We start from the raw sequence: 16,875 nt of genomic DNA, 5'->3' as shown, positions 1-16,875 counted from the left end.
AGCACAAATCCTGCAGAAGCTTCCTAAAAGAACCAAGGATGTTAGGAAGCAGAAAATGCTAGAGGTGTGTGCCATGTCTGAGAAAAAGAAAAGCAGCTCACAACTCAGAACACTAACAGATAAACCAATGTCTCAGGAACCCTACACAAAGGAATCCCTCCACCCCGCCTCACCACACATGGGTTCCAGAAGCTTCAGTTCAGGAGGCTAGAGTTGTCTGCTGGACCAGTGTGGCAGGGCACTGTCACACATGATAAAGGCTCTGCTAAGAACATGGCAGTGCCTGAAACATGACTTTCTACGAGGAGATCCTGCCATCAAGACAGGACATGGCATGGTGAAGTTAATCAAGGGTTGAAAACTGGCTTGTTTTCTACATTTGGTGGATATGGGGTCAGTGCTTTTAAAATCTTTATGTCCTATTTACTTAGCACTCTTTAAGTGATGGATATGAACTTTGAACTCTATCTCACACAACACAGAAAATCAAGCCCAGATGGAGTTTATCTCTGAATATAAAAAGCAATGTAAATAAATAAATAAAAGTTCTAAAAGGTAACACAGAAGAATGTCTTTAAACTTTATGGAACGGTCCAAGGATGCAGCTCAATGGTAGAGCACTTGCCTAGCACACCAAAGGCCCTGGGTTCCATTACCATCATTGAAAAAAAAAAACTTTATGAAGGTATACTATTTTATGTCCAGCTTAGGAAAATTATCCATTAAAAATGGATAAATGAACTTAATTTTATTGAAAAGCCACTGTGAACCAAAAGACACCATTAGTAAGAAATAAATGCAAGCCACAGGGTGGGAAAGGTATCTGTAGTTTCTGAAGAACTGGGATCAGGATATGTGAAGAATGCCCCTAAATTAACACACATGCACACACGTGACACATGAGAAACGGGCAAAGACTTGAGCAAGCACATTCATAAGAAAGGACATCCTTAAGGTCCATAAGCATATGAAAGGTGCTCAGTATCCTCAGCCAGGGAAACACAGGCAGTGAAGACAGCTACTGGCCCCCAGGTCAGTTAATGAAACAAACAGAACCAGCACCCACCACATAATGGGCGAGGGCGGGAGCAGTTGGAACTTGTGCCCACAGCTGACAGTGCATAAACTGAACAGGCACAGGGGAACGTGCCTAGAAAATCTACTGACCCTAACACGAGCTAGCCCAGACCCAGCACTAATGCACGCACAGGCAAACCCAAAAAAAGCTCACAGCAGCATTACTGAAAAGAGCCAAACAGTGGGAATGACTCACAGTGTATTTGAATGGACGAATGCTGGGGTATCTCCTGATGTTTCCGCACAGCTAAGAAAGAAGAGAAACTACTGCTATGAAATGAGCTGCTGGAATCTCAGGGAGGATGCTGAGAGAAAAAAGTTCGTTCAAAAGAGCCCATGCAATATGACACCACGGAGTTATAGTCTACGGTGACAGAATGCAGAAGAGCAGGTCCCTTGGAGGTCGCACTGCAGGAGGGAACCCTCTGCAGGATGTTCCACAGAGTCATCTGGGTGAGAGGAGGGTGCTACACAGGTGTGTTCACTTTGTAAAAATCATGCCTGTTTTAGAAATTAACACAAAATGGATCATCAGCCTAACCTAAACATAAACACAAAACAATAAAACCCCTAGGAGCTAACACAGGGATGGAGAGGACATTTTTAGACAACATCAAGCCCAATCCATGAAAGAAATAACTGATAGACCAGACCTTTTGCTCTATAAAACATACTGGTAAGAAAACAAAAAGGACACAGCATAGATGGGAGAAAACATTTACGAAACACATGTCTGATAAAGGACTTGCATCTAAAATACACAATACACCTGCTCGGGTGTCTGAACAGACACCTCGAGAAAGAGCACAGGAAGATGAGGGAGAGGCATATCAAAGATGTTCAGCATCCATGTCATCAGAACAGTAATGACATCCCACTACAGACCTGCTGGAGTCGCTACACCCAAAACAACAAACACAGCAAGTGCTGACAAGAATGTGGAGCAACAGGAATTATTCATGCACTGCAGTGGGACTACAACATGGTACAGCCACGAAGAAAGATAACTGGCAGTTTCATACAAAACTAAACTTACCACATACCATAAAATAACCACACTCACTGGTATTTACCCAAATGAGCTGAAGATTCGCATCCATTCAAAATCCTGCACTCAAATGTTTATAACAACCCCTTTCATAATTGTCAAAAACTGGAAGCCACCAAGATGTCCTTCAATAGGTGAGTGGATGAACAAACTGGTACATCTACACAATAGAATATTTTCAGCAATAAAAGGAAATGAGGTGTCTATCCAGATGTGAGAAGACATAAAGGAACTTTAAATGCACATTACTAAGTGAAATGGCCATTTTGCAAAGGCTACACACCAAATGATTTCAACTGCGTAACACTCTGGAAAAGGCAAAATTTCAGAGACAGTAAAAGCCTGTTGTTGCCAGGGCACAGGGGAGCAATGATGAGGCCCAGCAGCAGCACCAGGCCTCTGAGAGGCCATGAGAGTACACGGTAATGGTGGATACACAGTCACATGCACTGTTGAAACTCACAGACTGTACGTTACAATAAAGCTATGAGCTTTATTTAATAATAAGGTATCTATATCAGGCCACCAAATTGTAACAACTCTGACATACCAATGTGAGATGTTTATAACAGGTCACTGCAGAGCTGGGCACCTACAGGAACTCTGTTCTATCCACTCAATTTTTACATAAACCTAAAAATAAAATCTAAAAATTTTTTTTAAATGAAACTGTGTACTTCAGACCTGTGCACTTTACTATACACATTATATTTCAACAATAAAAATTATCTTTTACATAAAGTTCATGAGAGACTCAGTGCTGAAGCAATGCAACCCATGCCTGGCTAGGGAGGACCCCCTCCTAACTGTGGCTACCAAAGGAACCCAGGCAGAGCACACTGTGGCTGAGACTCAGCTACGTAAGATAACTTCTAATATATTTTTGTTTTGGGACTTTAAGTTAAGGATTTTGGACTTTGAATTTTAATTCATCATGATAAGAAAATGTGATTTTGGAGTTTAATTTCTTTGAACATTAACTTGCAAGGAAATTTAATCTGGGGACTTTAATTTATGTCTGGGAAATTCATCATGGAATTCAAATCAGAGGCATCCTCAGTGACTGAGGCCTCTGTCATCAAATGATCTCAGAGCTGCACCTTAACCTCATTGTGGAACCTCTGATGAGCCACACATATGAAAAGACGGGACAGAGTCTGGAATGGGCCTGGAATAGAGATGAGGTTTCAGAAGCCTGGAAGATGGTACATTATTCTGATCTGTTTTCAAGCTTTCTGAGGACAAAAGCCCTCAAGGGCTCCCAAAAGGAAGCAGGAAAAGTGGTTGCTATGGGAGAACTGATCCCTGGAAAGCTGGAAACATCTTGGTGGTGACTAGCCTCCTCCTCCAAGCGGAGCCCCAGAGTGGCAGTAAACTTGAAGGTGAAGACCAGTGAGTTGAGAGAATCAAACCAGAGCAGGAAGTGCTGCGAGAGCACATCCTTCCCTGGCCTCACCCCTCCATGCAGGGACTCCTGAGCTCACTCATCCCAGCCCATGCTCCTCTTCAGGGCAGGAACAGCTCATCCAATGGGGTGATGGGGAAGGACAAGGGCCTGGGCTGCTCAGCCCTCCTGGCTCCCCTTAGTCCAGGTTTGCTGCAGGAGGAGCAGCTGCTAAGAGTCCAGATGCCCACGGGTGTGCAGGGAAGCTACCCCCCAGCTCCAGGGTGTCAGGCCACTGTTGCCACCAACCTCCACTGACATCAAAGACCATCCAACGCAGGGGTGGGTGGCAGCACGTGCAGCTGGCTCTCAGATCAACCACACTCCCACACCACTTTGTTATAAATAAACACAACATAAACAAAAAGGATGGCCTGATCTTCACCATCTGACTTGACTCATTCTGACCTTGAACAAGACACAAGGGGTGTCACTGTCATAACTGCTGACCTCCTTGCCAGCCACTGTGCTGACCTTTCTGCTATGCCTCTAAGCACTTGCATTTGTTTCCTTGCACTTGTATTAGGCCTGTTCTCTGTTTTCCACTAAACTTCTCAAGTCGAACAATTAAACCAGTCTCTTCAAGGACACTTTGTTCTTCCCCAGAACAGGCATTCAAACCTGCAGTTTCCCTCTAAGTACCACTTTATTTGCATCTTGTAAGTTCTGATAGACAATATTATTTTGCCATTCATATTTAAATAATTGTTTCTATTTTCATTTCTTCATTGACTCATCATTACAATGTTTCAAAAAAAAATTTTAGATAGCAGTTCATAGAGTTTGTGGGGAAGGCAGTAGTGGTTTCTGACCTGGGGAATTATGGCCAGAGAATACCATAAAACCAGATTTGATACTGATTCTCTCCATAAACCATATACATCATCTATTTTTACAAGCTTCAAAGTGTGCTTGAAAATAATACACACTCTCTAAACTGGACATACAAGTTCTCCAAGATCTATCTTTTTAAGCTGTATTGTATAACATCCTCGCTAATTTGTTTTTGCTTGAGAGGTTTGTCAGAATCACCTGTGACTGTAGGTGTGCCCATTCTTCCTCACACACCATCAATTCCGACCTCATCGTGAGGCTTTGTGTGTTAGAAGCTCATAGATGCAGAACTGCTCCTGGTGAATTGTTCTCTTGGTATTGTTTAATAGCCTCCTTCATCCCCAGCACTACATTTGCCTTTTTTCTCTTTTGTCTGATGCTAATGTTGTTAGGCTACTTCCTTTGGGGTCAGTATTTGAAAGGAACTTTTCCCACCTGCTATTGTATGCCTCAACAGGCAGCAGTGGCTCAGACCCCAGCTTGGTCTCTGATGAGCCATGCCAGTGACCAAAGATGGAAAAACTGACCATTAATAAAAATAACAACATGCCAACTATGTTTCTAACCACTGTGACTCAAATCCATCCATTTACAAAGAAACCAGGAGAGGAAAAGAAGTTGTTGCCCCGCTCTAGGAGGACGCAGGGAACCGTGCCATCATTTTCCTGCCTTTCCCACGCAATCTGAACCTCAAGGTGAAATTCCCTTCCTCACGTGAAAGGAAGATCCAGTGATGGAAGCATCATGTGACAAGGGGAGATGTTGCAAAGAAGGATATGATTCTTGTGTCCCTGCAAATGAAATACACAGCCCACGCACATGAGCACAGTGGCCACTGGCACCCCATCAAAGAAACCCAATCTCACCGTGCTGCAGCCATGGTCCCAACATCACCAGCTACAGAGAATTCTTACCAAAACAAGACCATGTGCCTGATCACACGTCCAGATTTGTCTCGCAATTCACAGGAACTGCCAGGAAACAAACGTGAAATCCAGGTGTGGTACCGATGCTCTGTGGGACAGTGGGGCTTCTTCAGAGAGACAATTAGAGAGAGGAAACAGAGACCAGGGTGGCCACACCACTGTAGGGCAAGGACTCCACCCCGCTGTAACAGGCAGACCTGACTTTGAGCAAGCTACTTTGAAAAGTTACGTTGTGCAGAGAAGCTAAAGCAGATACCTTAAAAGCAACTGAGGCCAATAGGAGAAGGGGACCAGGAACTAGAGAAAAGGTGAGATCAAAAAGAATTAACCTAGAAGGTAACACACACGCACAGGAAATCAATGTGAGTCAAGGCCCTGTATAGCTATCCTTATCTCAACCAGCAAAAACCCTTGTTCCTTCCTATTATGGCTTATACTCTCTCTACAACAAAATTAGAAATAAGGGCAAAATAGTTTCTGCTGGGTATTGAGGGGGTGGGGGAGAGAGGGAGGGGGCGGAGTGGGTGGTAAGGGGGAGTGGGGGCAGGGGGGAGAAACGACCCAAGCCTTGTATACACATATGAATAATAAAACAATAAAAATTTAAAAAAAGAAAAGTTACGCTGTTATTAGGGAAATCTTAACACTGACTAGGCACCTGGTGACATTAAGGAATTATTTTCAATTTTTTAAGTACACAATATTATTGAATTTACATTTTTCAAAAAAGACTCCTTACTTTTTTTAAAGCTATAGAAGGAACAATTTACAAAAGAAATTATACTGTCTGGCATGTAGATCAATGGAACAGAAAAACCACAAATAATCCCACACAGTTATAGCCAGCTGGTTTTTGACAAAGGTGCCAAAAACATATGTTGGAGAAAAGGCAGTCTCTTTAACAAATGGTGCTGGGAAAACTGAACATCCATGTGTAGACAACTGAAACTAGAGTCCTGTCTCTTGCCCTATACCAAAATCAATTCAAAGTAGGCCAAAGACCCTCATGAAAGACCTGAACCTTTAAAACTACAGGAAAACAAAGGGACAACACTGGAAGATGGAGACACAGGCAACAACTTCCTGACAGGACTCCAAGAGCTCAGCAAATAAGAACAAAGATTAGCAAATGGGACGGCATCAAAGTAAAAAGCTTTCGCACAGTAAAGGAAGTAGTCACTAGAAAGAAAAGACAGTTCACAAAATGGGAGACAATCTTTGCCAGCTATGTATCTGACATGGGATTAATAGCCAGGATATACAGGAGCTCAAAAAACTAAACTTTCAAAGACTCAACCACCCAACTAATGGACAAATGAACTAAACAGACAATTCTCAGAAAAAATACAAATAGCCAACATACCCACAATTGTTCAACATCCCTGGCCATCAAGGAGATGACATCAAAACACTGAGATTTCCTCACCCCAGTCAGAATGGCTGTCAGTAAGAAAACAGCCAGGGATTATGGGTTTGCATCCCATCTGGGGTGAGGTAATTAAACCACTGGGGCTGGAGTTATGGTTCAAATAGTAGAGCGCCTGCCTAGCAAGAACAAAACCCTGAGTTCAAACCCCAGAAAGAGAAGACAGAGAGAGAGAGAGAGAGAGAGAGAGAGAGAGAGAGAGAGAGAGAAAGTTCAAACCCCAGAGAGGGAGAGAGATAGGAGAGGGAGAGGGAAAGGGAGGGAGAAGGGGAGGAGAGAAAAGAAAAGGAAAAAGAAATGCTGACAAGGGTGCAAAAGAAAAGCCCTTACACACTATTGGTAGGAATGTAAAGTAGTGCAGCAACTATGGAAAGCAGTTTTTCCTCAAAAAACTAAAAACAGAACAACCATATGACCCAGCAATACCACTCTTGGGCATGTATCTGAAGGATCATGTGTCAGAATACAACAACAACACCTGCACACCCATGTTTACTGCAACACTAATTCACAACAGAAGGACAAAGGCCACATGTTCTCTCTCATATGCAGAATCTAAACTTAGAATATAGATACATACATATATACAAAAACATGACTATAATGGAGGGACTGTGGGGGTGAAGAGGGTGAAGGAAAGAGAGAGAGTGATGCGGGGTACAGAACAGTGCTGAAATACATTGTGTTGATGTATGAAGATGACAGAAGGAACACCACTGAAAAGTAAGGGGGAGGAGGGATGGGAAAAGAGAGCAACAGAGAGGATTTATCTGGTTAATACACAATATATGCATGTGTGAAACACCACGGTGTAACCCCTTTGTGCAACTAATATATGCCAAATACACTAAAATAAGGTATGAATGTATATGTATATATGTGTATATACAGATAGATAGATAGATATAAATGTAGATATAAATTATTCTGTCTGGGATTTGTTTTGAAATACACCTGGTTTGGGGGCAGCCCTGGTGGGGCACAGTGGACCAGTACTGGAGCCAAATGGTTGCACATGGATTGATCACACCAGTCTCTGTACATAGCAAACTTCACAATGACATGTATACACAAAGGTCAGCACAGGTTTCCCCGCATTCCAACATCACACAAGCACTTACCAGCATCAAAGGAGCCATCTTTACTAATGGGAACAAGGATATGGGACAGGGGCCCAGAGCTGGTCTTCCCAGCCCCGTGTAGCTGGACCAACTGAAGTCGTGGAGTCGTTGTAGACGGAAAGCGGTAGAACTGGAAGGTGAAATACACAGTCTGTGGCCACGGTGCTCCTTGGTAGTCCTGGGCCGCTCTGAATCCAACAACAACTGAGTTAATCACACATCCACAGCAGTGTGCCTCGGGTGTGCAGCATACCTGCGCAAGGACATAGTACAGGCAGCAGCAAGAACAACTTTACTGAACGTCCAGCAGGTAGCTGGGCAGCGGCCACTCCAAGTGTAATGGCCCTCCCAGCTGCCGATGCCGTTCTCAGAGCTACACTGAGAGTTGAGAATGGGGCAAGCAAGGTCCAGATTTTAATTAAGGGCAGAGACTAGGCAAAGCAGGTCGCCAGTACTCAGAATGGCTCTAGACCAAGTAAAAGTAAAAACAGATAGCAATGCGAGGGTTCTGACACAAAAAAATGCTTTACGTGGAAATGCTAATTACGCTGATTTGATCATTACACACTATACATGTATCAAATTATCACCCTATACCCCATAAATACATGTGATTATGTGTCAATTAGAAGAATTTTTTAAACACAACAAATTAATCAATTTAAAAAACAGACAGCACTGCTTAATCTAACAAAATGTGAACACAGAGTGCCCTGTCAGTTCAGACGCACACTACAGCTGCTCTTCAATACAAGGAAGCTAGGGAGAACAACACACAGGAAACTTCACCTGCTGAAGGCAAGAAACTGCAGCACTATCTCATTGCTTTGTAGACAATCAGATTCTTCCTTTTGAGGGCTAAACCTCACAGGATCTGCAGGACTGACAGCTTCTGCTGGTTGCTTGTTGGCGTCAAGAATCTCAGGAAAGCCAGAGGACTGCAGAAGAACCATGGCAGCTCTCGAGAGCTGGCTTCCAGAGCTGAAACAGAAAGACTCCTCAGCCCACCTCCCAGAACAGGCCAGTGGAGACAGCTGGCCCTCCATATCTCCCTGCCAGAGTCTGCTGGTTTGGTAGCCCGGCATCTGCTCAGTCCAACCCCGCCCTGTGCCACACTCTACCTCCTGGCCTGGGCTCGCACAACAATAGGGGCGTGCAAAGGAGTGAAGGGCAGCTCCTGTAAGTGTTCTGCAGTGGGTGTTTCCAAGACTGAGGAAGTCTGGCTCAGGTCAACTTCCAGGTGAGAGATCCTTCCCTCCAATGGCAACTCCAGCTGAACAAAGGTAAGGGCTCCAGGTAAGAACAGCAGGGATCCCGACAATGCTCACCTCCAAGGGAACTTATAGGCAGTCGCCTCAGCAACTAATGACATAGAGGGCTTGATCACATTTTAATTGCAGGTAAACAATGAATGATTTTAATATAAGTACATCCACGCAATACTTGGGAAATACTTGTACTAAAAAATTATTTGCTTTTTATCCGAAGTTCAAAGAGCATCCTATACTTCATGCAGCAGCCAGATTTATGAGTCAAAAAGCAATAGGGAAGAAGCCATCAATTTTATGAAATGGTCAGTATCACGAGAGACATCTATGCCCGAGAGAGTAAATTAATACCAAAACACATTTATGGGACATGCAAGGGGAAAATTCCTTCACAACTTATTCACCGAGCCTCTGGACATTGCTCTGATAGCCACATCCCCGGAATTTTCTAGTCACACACTTGAATCCACCTCCCACTTCCCTCTAGGGCAGAGGACAGCATATAGGAAGAGTGGATCTTGGGCTCTAGAATGCTCTCTCAGGCTGGACCCACACTTACTACACAAGTGGAGGTTACCCTCACACTGTGTCTCAAGTGGCCATAATAAAAAGGGCAGGCTCCTCATAAGCACATGAGCCACAGGAGTGCTTTAGAGCAGGGCAGTATGGCTCACGGTGCTGCAAGTGTTTGCAAATGAGTAAGGAAAAGGAACCAGCCAGCAGTGTGGTTTGCAGGTGGGCTGGCCAGCCCTGCATGAGTACTCCAAGGGTCACAGCAACACAGACCTATTGTGGCTCAACCTGGACCCAGAATAGGGTTCACCTCTCTCAGGCAGAAGAAACAGTCCTGGGGTACCAGAGGTTTGTCTGGCCTCCACTTACACCTCCAGTGACACTGACCTTCTTTTTTCATGTTGAAATCTAAGGGTGGCTGGACACTGTCGTCTCAGGCAGACCACGCCTAAACCAAGCCCTATGCCAAGAACTCAGAAGCCACTCGCTTGCTTGGTCTGAGACATAATGGTGGCAAAGGTCTGAGGAAGGAAGAACAGTGCCCCATCCCACAACCCAACACAGGAAACCCACCAAGGTCCCCATCATTTAACCTAGGACCAGACAGCACAGAAACACAAGACTTCCACAGCCATCAAGAGATGCACAGCTGCTCCTGCAGGGAGAGGTGAGGTAGGAGATTGGGGTGGGGGGGCACACTTACTGCCTGGGGGCTGTCGAGGGGCTGCAGAGGAGGTTTGGCAGAGCAACGCAGAGCTGGAGACTGTGAGGAGGCTGCCAGCTGGGAAAGCGACAACTGGAAAGCAAGAGAGCTCGGATGAGTCACTAGACATACTCCAGTCACCTCCCAGGGTTCCCAACATGCATGCACCAGCACAAACCCAAGAGAACAGAGGACAATTCAGGATCCAGCCATAGAAAAGAGTGGTTTGCGGTCTCACAGGCAGTGGCTATTCTAGAACCCAGAACCACTCCTAAATTTCTTCACTCTTAATTGTGGAGAGGTGCGATTCTGTGATCTCTCCCTCATAATCTGAGTAAAAAAGTACTTCTTAAGGAAAAGCAAATGGAGAAGGGAAGAGTCTCAGCTGTAAGGGTCAGCTGGCTATGCCCCTCTGACTACACTTCTGTCCCCAGACTGGACACCTCCGAGGCACTGTTCAACTCCAGCACCTGTGTCTCTGCCTGCTATGCCTCCCTGCTGAGGCAGTGAGCAGCCTGCAGCAGACACAGGCTCTGGAGACAGACAGCTGGGAACAAACCCCCACTCCAGCACCTCACTGTTGCCTGACCTTGAGCAAAGCAGTTGACCCCTCTTCTGCCTCTGTCTCTTTACCATAAGAAGGTAACAACAGGACCTAAACTGCTGGACCACTTTGAGAATGAAATAAGGATTCACAGAAAAGGCCTGTACAGTACTTTCTATAAAGGTTTGTATTTGTGTTTGGAAAATGAAAGTCACCATATAAAGGCATGTTGTCTTGTGTCCTGGACTCTATTTCCAGTGCATGCTGCCCTAGGGTGTTCATTGCAACAAGGACAGCTGGCCTAGAGGACTCAGTAGACAAAGACCAAGAGGACTGCATGCAGGGTGCAGGAAGCAATGGAGCATCCCAGCAACATCTTTAGGCAGAGAGAAAGATCTTCAGGGTCTGCTCAGCTCCCCTCAGGTCCCACAAGATGTCATGAGCCTTCCATGCTGTGTCTCCTGAACACTCAGGGGTGACGTAGGAACCACTGCAGGGAACATGCTGGGTGGAGGCCAGGAGGCAGCCTGCAGACATGTGCCTCTAAATGAACACATGTATCTGGACCCAGCTTCTGAGCTGGGTTCCCACAGTAGAGCCATCCCTGCATACAGAGTGGCTACTGAGTGACTCAACTTCCCTAAAAAATCAACTTCCAGGGTGGTGCTGGCAGACATTGCTGAGAAGAAAAGGCCAACTTGGACCTCATTCACAATCATGCAGCCAAAGCTACCCAGTGTTAGAGGTGACATTTTGGGCAGCTCAGGACCCCAGAAGCACAGTTGAGCAGGAGCGTCCCAGCCAGGCAATCTGCCAATGGCTACACTGGGAAGAGCATTTTCCCCACACAGGAAATTCTTGTACATGTTGGTGAGTGCTGTCCATCAGATGTAATCTGGAATCCCACAAGGGCCAGCTGCTGAAAGTGCCTTGGCAGTTCTGGGCATGGGTAACACCAGGCACCCTCTCCTAGCCAAGTTGGTCTGGAAGAGGGAAGAGTGAAAACCATGACCCAGTGTCTCAGGAACTCAAAGTCCTGAAGAATCTCACATTACACATAATTGCCAGGGAAAACAGAGAATTGTCAAAGTGTCGAGACACACTTTGGATAGCAAAATGGAAGATCATTAACAGTCAGCAGGAAGCCGCCACCCTGACAGCCTGGTGCAGAGTCAGCAAGTTAGGATCAGTCTGCAGGACATGGCAGGAGAGGACCAATGACAACACACACAGCCAGCAGCTTCCAGCCCCAGGGATGCAGGTAGGGACCAAGAGCTTTTTCAAAGAGGCTCTCCAGTACGGTACTCTGGACTTACCCCCGGTCCCATGGGCGAGTCCTGGGAGGCAGCAAGAGCCTGGGGTGCCGGTGACGGCGGACCTGAGGGAAACACAAGGGACCATCAGCCTCCACAGGGTCTGACCCCAGCATAGTCACTCTCCACACACTTCTCCACCCAGTCTGTAACTGGCACTAAGCAGCAATACCCTACAGTCCCAAAGCTGGTAGTCTGCACAAAAAGTGGCACACACAGCTCCTCCAAGTATCCACCCAGGAGAAGGGAACTGAGTGAAGCTGCTGTGAGCCCAGCCTCCTCCTAACGCCCACTCTGCCCACCTCCTTCCTTCTGGACCTGTGGTCTCACTAAGTGGAAGTCAAATGAACCACGATGTAGACATTTAAGCTGTCTGATGAGCTTACACACTGCTCTGCAGTCTCACACATCGCTGCCTGGGAAGAGCTGGGCTCTGCAGCTTGCCTGGCCTAGCGGTGCCCTGGCTGGGGCCGACCTGCTTTCCTGTTACTCAAGAGACTCTTCTGAGCAGATACTACAGAGGCCACTGCCAGGCTGGTGGCCCAAAACTCTCTGTTGAACGCAGTCCTGCTCATTCAAGGTGCAGGACTTGTGGATGAAGAATGCATGCAAGGCTCAGAAGGCCCCCCAGAAGAGTCAAGGCAGCCCATCTTGTAGGCCCACAGAGTGAAGGCTGAGAACAGCCTCTGACCCTGGAAAGGCTGAGGTTGTTTCCCTTGGGGACAGGGGCCCCCTGCAGAGCAATGGGCTTCTTCCTCCAGCCAGCTGCACCTGCAGCCAAAGGTGGGTGGGCGATTTTCTAAGCAAGTCATCCACAGCCATGTACCATTTCATGGCATTTCACATGTGCCTCATTTGCCCTCTGCCAAGGCCTCTACCTCCTACCAACAGTGTCACCTCTGTCCCCTTCGAAAGCTAAGGTATGGCCAGCATGTGATGTGAGCCCTGGGAAATAGTACCTGTGGGTGATCTGACTAGTATTAGAGAGTGCAGCCCCAGAGGCCAGGCACAGTGGCTCATGCCTATAATACCAGCTAGTTGGAAGGTGGAGATCAGGACTGCAGTTCGAGGCCAGCCTGGGCAAAATAAGCTGGGCATGGTGGTGCGCACCTGTAAGTCCAGCTATGAGGGAGGCGTAAGTAGGAGGACAGTGGTCCAAGGCTGACTTCAGGCAGAAACATGAGACCCTATGCAAAAATAACTAAAGCAAACAAGGGCTATAGAAGGGGTGGAGCCCTGGTATCCACGCCCTCCTGGGCTCACTGCACTCCCCTTCAAGGTGACAGGGGTCTATCCACTGCAAGTGGCCCCACTCCCTGGTGAACTTCCAGAATAATCTGAGCCTCCTGAGAGACCAGGACCTTGCCCCAGGGTCTTGTCCAGTCTCCTTGCTTCACACTAGCACGCCCTTGGCTCTCATCCCTCCCCTGTGGTATCTGCTACCAAAGTCCCCACATCACCCACACCTGTCATGGAATGTGTGGCAAACAAACTTCTCACACTTCCCTGGGAACCCAACTCCTCCTGGGCACACAGCACAGGGGAGGCCCAATATCCACTGCCCTGAAGAACACCACCAAGACCTGCAATCCCCAGTTCTATACTCTCTGCATGGAGAATGCCCAACAACTTTCTGCTCCACTATAAAGGGCAACAAGATAGAAACAGCAGCACCCGAAGACCATCTACCTCGGAGGAAGCTAATACAGGAAGCACCACCCTAGACCCAGCACTGCCTCACCCACGAGGCCAATGTGCTGCACAGAGTCTGCCAGAACCCACCTGGGGAGGTGCTGCAGGTTCACCCCAGGCTAAGAATCTGCTGGAGGCCCTGGGGAGACTCATTAATGGGGACATGATGGAAGGGGAACCACTTAACGTGACCTCACAGGTGTTGCTCACGGTCCAGCCACCTCCTGGACAGTGCCCGCTCGCCTGGCTACTCCTTTCTAACAAGCCACAATAACAGGGTTCTCAGGGAACTCAGATGCCTGCCAGGAGCCTGTGGTTCCAGAAATGAGCCACTCTGCTGCAGAGGGAGCTAGCAGTCCATCCAGCAAGCTCTGTTTCCCCTGGAAGGTTTCTTCTCAGGAAGGTAGAAGCAGATGCAGGTGCTGCTGACCCAGCCGCCCTCCACACTGTGCCCTTCTCAGGTTCCCGAAGCATCTTCTGCAGATGTCAGGGCTGCCCCCACCCAAGAGAGATGCAAGGTGAAACAGGAAGCCACCAGAGAGTCCTACTTTGTTCCACTCTAAATGGAGTCTCAGAAAACTCTGCCGGCTGATTTTGGTAACAAGGAAAAATTGCAGGAAAATGGCTCCATTATCTTCAGCTTAGAGAAAGCCAGCACTCAGGAACTGGGCCTCTGCGCATCCTCAGGGCAAGGAAGATCTCCATGCCCGGGAGGTAACACCATCAAAACCCATTAAAACTTCCCACACGAGCTTTTCCCCAAGAGCCTCAAATTTAGGTATTATATGGTATGTTTTTTCAGGTAATTCTTTGCACCATGACTTGCTATGCAATTTTACCTTGCATGAGAACAAAACTGCATAACAAAGGGTCTGGCTGCCAATTTAAAAGATACCTATTGTGAGCCTACGGCAAGAGAGCTCAAGTCCCTGTCCTCCAGTGAAGCCCAGGCTGGGAGGAAGCACACCAAGAGCACAGCATGACTCGGTTCTGAGGCCTTCTGTCTTAGTGCTGCTGTGGTGGTTGCTGCAACTACCCTGATTCCTGCACCTGGCTCTGGCCAGGAAGCCCAAATTGTGCCACAGCACAAAACTGAGCAGAGAGCTACTGGACACACACGTGTGTGCACAAGGACATGTGTAAAATGTCCAGGGTGGCACTGTTGAATAGAGCAGAGCAACAGAAGTGCACTGGGTGCTTCTCCACACCCAGTGTGGAGGCCTCAACCAACGGCACAGCTCAGGTACATCAGAGAAGGCCCAGGAGAGAGAAGGGTAGCCAGTGCAGCTGGCTCATGACCACACACATGGCACAGGGCAATCCCATCTATGTGATGGGAAAAAAGGGAAGGAAGGCAGCTGTGTAGCAGGACTACTGCAAACTTGCTGATGCCCATGTGCCATTTGAGTGAACTGTGAAGGCCTGACCTTTCACCTCAGCACCTGTCCACCTGCACGTCTTCATGCATTCACTGTCAACTCAGTGCTCCCCATCAGGTTTGCCATTGTGGCCCTGCCAGAGCTGGAAGACACACTCCTGGCTGAACTACTGACCCCCATCAGCACAGGACTGAGAAATTAGGCTCCATGGCCAGCAGCTGTGAATGGCAGCTGCTTCTCCCAAAGAGTATGCCCTCAAAGGCTGGGTTTCCTCCCTGACCACAGGTGGTATCTGGCCAAGTCCAAGACTCTGGGGTTAAGAGAGTGGCCTGGGCATTATGAAGAGCACAGAGACCCAGCGACACACTACACTTCTCCTCAGCATGCTGAGCAGCTTCGGCCATGGGGACCCTGGGACACTGTACCACAAGTGCACCCTAAGTTGCAGAGTTCCCACAGGAAGGGACTGAATCAGCGGCCCCCACAAGGCCAGAGGGAACTGTGCCCCAAATGGCACCTGTGACTGTTGGAGTCAGGGAAAACTTGCCTTCCCAGCTGCAGCAGTTTCATCCTCCTGCATGAACACTAATTTTCCCTGACACTCTATTACTCTCCAGGCAGTCTCCATGTGCCGAAACCATTGTCAACAAGGTCTTGATCACCCATTCCAGTTCTGTTGATGTAGCTTTGAGAAGTCCACATACCCTCCATTTGACAGTAGGCCTCAGGAGACCAGGCAAGGACCTGCACTCTGTCCCCAACCCAGGCTTGTCATGTGTCCCTCTGGGTCACACAAAGATCCAAGGCTTGTTGCAGCCTCTGTCTTCTGCCACATTACAGGGAGAGGGAACATCTGTCAGCTCTTATAGCAAGCTGAGCAGCAGAAGCTACACTTTGAGAAAATCATGCTCAAACATGGTCACTGGGAAGATGGGCGCCAGTGGCTCATGCCTGCAACCCTAACTACTTGAGACAAGATCAGGAGGACCACAGTTCAAGGCCAGCCCAGGCAAATAGTTCTTGAGATCCTATCTTCAAAAATGACCAAAGCAAAAATGAACTGGAGGTAGGTAAGCACCTGCTTTGCAAGTGCAAAATCCTGAGTTCAAACCCCACCAAAAAAAAAAAAAAACATGGTCACAGGGGTGAAAATTCCCCAGGACACACACAAGCTTCCTCCCTGCAGCCCAGGGAGACCTCAGCCTAAGTGGCCACAATCATGCATGTTGGACACAATCACCCAGAAGAACAATGCTCAGAGTGCAGCCAGTAGCACAGGCAGCACTCTCAAGCCATGCTCACCACTACAGCTCCCTGCTCTTCAAAGTAAGCTAGCATGCTGGGCTTTGTTGCTGTCTTAGTCAGCCCACAGCATGACAGCAGGGATCAGGACTGGGGCACAAGGCAGTGTTCCTCCAGCAACCCACCCACTTCCAGTGTCAGGTTAACAAGGTAAGGGGTTCCAGGGAGCACAGCTTGGTGCCCAATACCTTGCCGTGCGCTGCTCCATGTGCAAGGTCCACGCCTTAAGAAAGGAAACACAGAAGTAAGGAGAAAGGAGCAGCCACCTCCTTACCACCTTCCTTC

The 16,875-nt window shown here is 47.6% G+C and overlaps 1 protein-coding gene across 4 annotated transcripts in view; it reads right to left on the bottom strand.

Annotated features, from left to right (window-relative positions):
- The window catches only part of Nphp4 (nephrocystin 4), a 120,441-nt gene that overhangs the window by 37,400 nt on the left and 66,166 nt on the right, over window positions 1–16,875 (bottom strand). For all 4 annotated transcript variants that reach the window (XM_074081512.1, XM_074081514.1, XM_074081515.1 and 1 more), the window contains 5 exons: window positions 12,221–12,282; window positions 10,361–10,453; window positions 8,998–9,149; window positions 8,666–8,857; window positions 7,877–8,064 (listed from right to left, as the gene is read on the bottom strand). In XM_074081512.1, the coding sequence (XP_073937613.1) occupies window positions 7,877–8,064; window positions 8,666–8,857; window positions 8,998–9,149; window positions 10,361–10,453; window positions 12,221–12,282 (687 nt within the window). The remainder of the gene's footprint in view (window positions 1–7,876; window positions 8,065–8,665; window positions 8,858–8,997; window positions 9,150–10,360; window positions 10,454–12,220; window positions 12,283–16,875) is intronic.

The sequence above is a fragment of the Castor canadensis genome, chromosome 7 (genome assembly GCF_047511655.1).
Source record: "Castor canadensis chromosome 7, mCasCan1.hap1v2, whole genome shotgun sequence".
Taxonomy (NCBI): Eukaryota; Metazoa; Chordata; class Mammalia; order Rodentia; family Castoridae; genus Castor; species Castor canadensis.
Note: the sequence above shows the minus strand (reverse complement) of the source record. Positions and strands in the feature narration are given on the sequence as shown.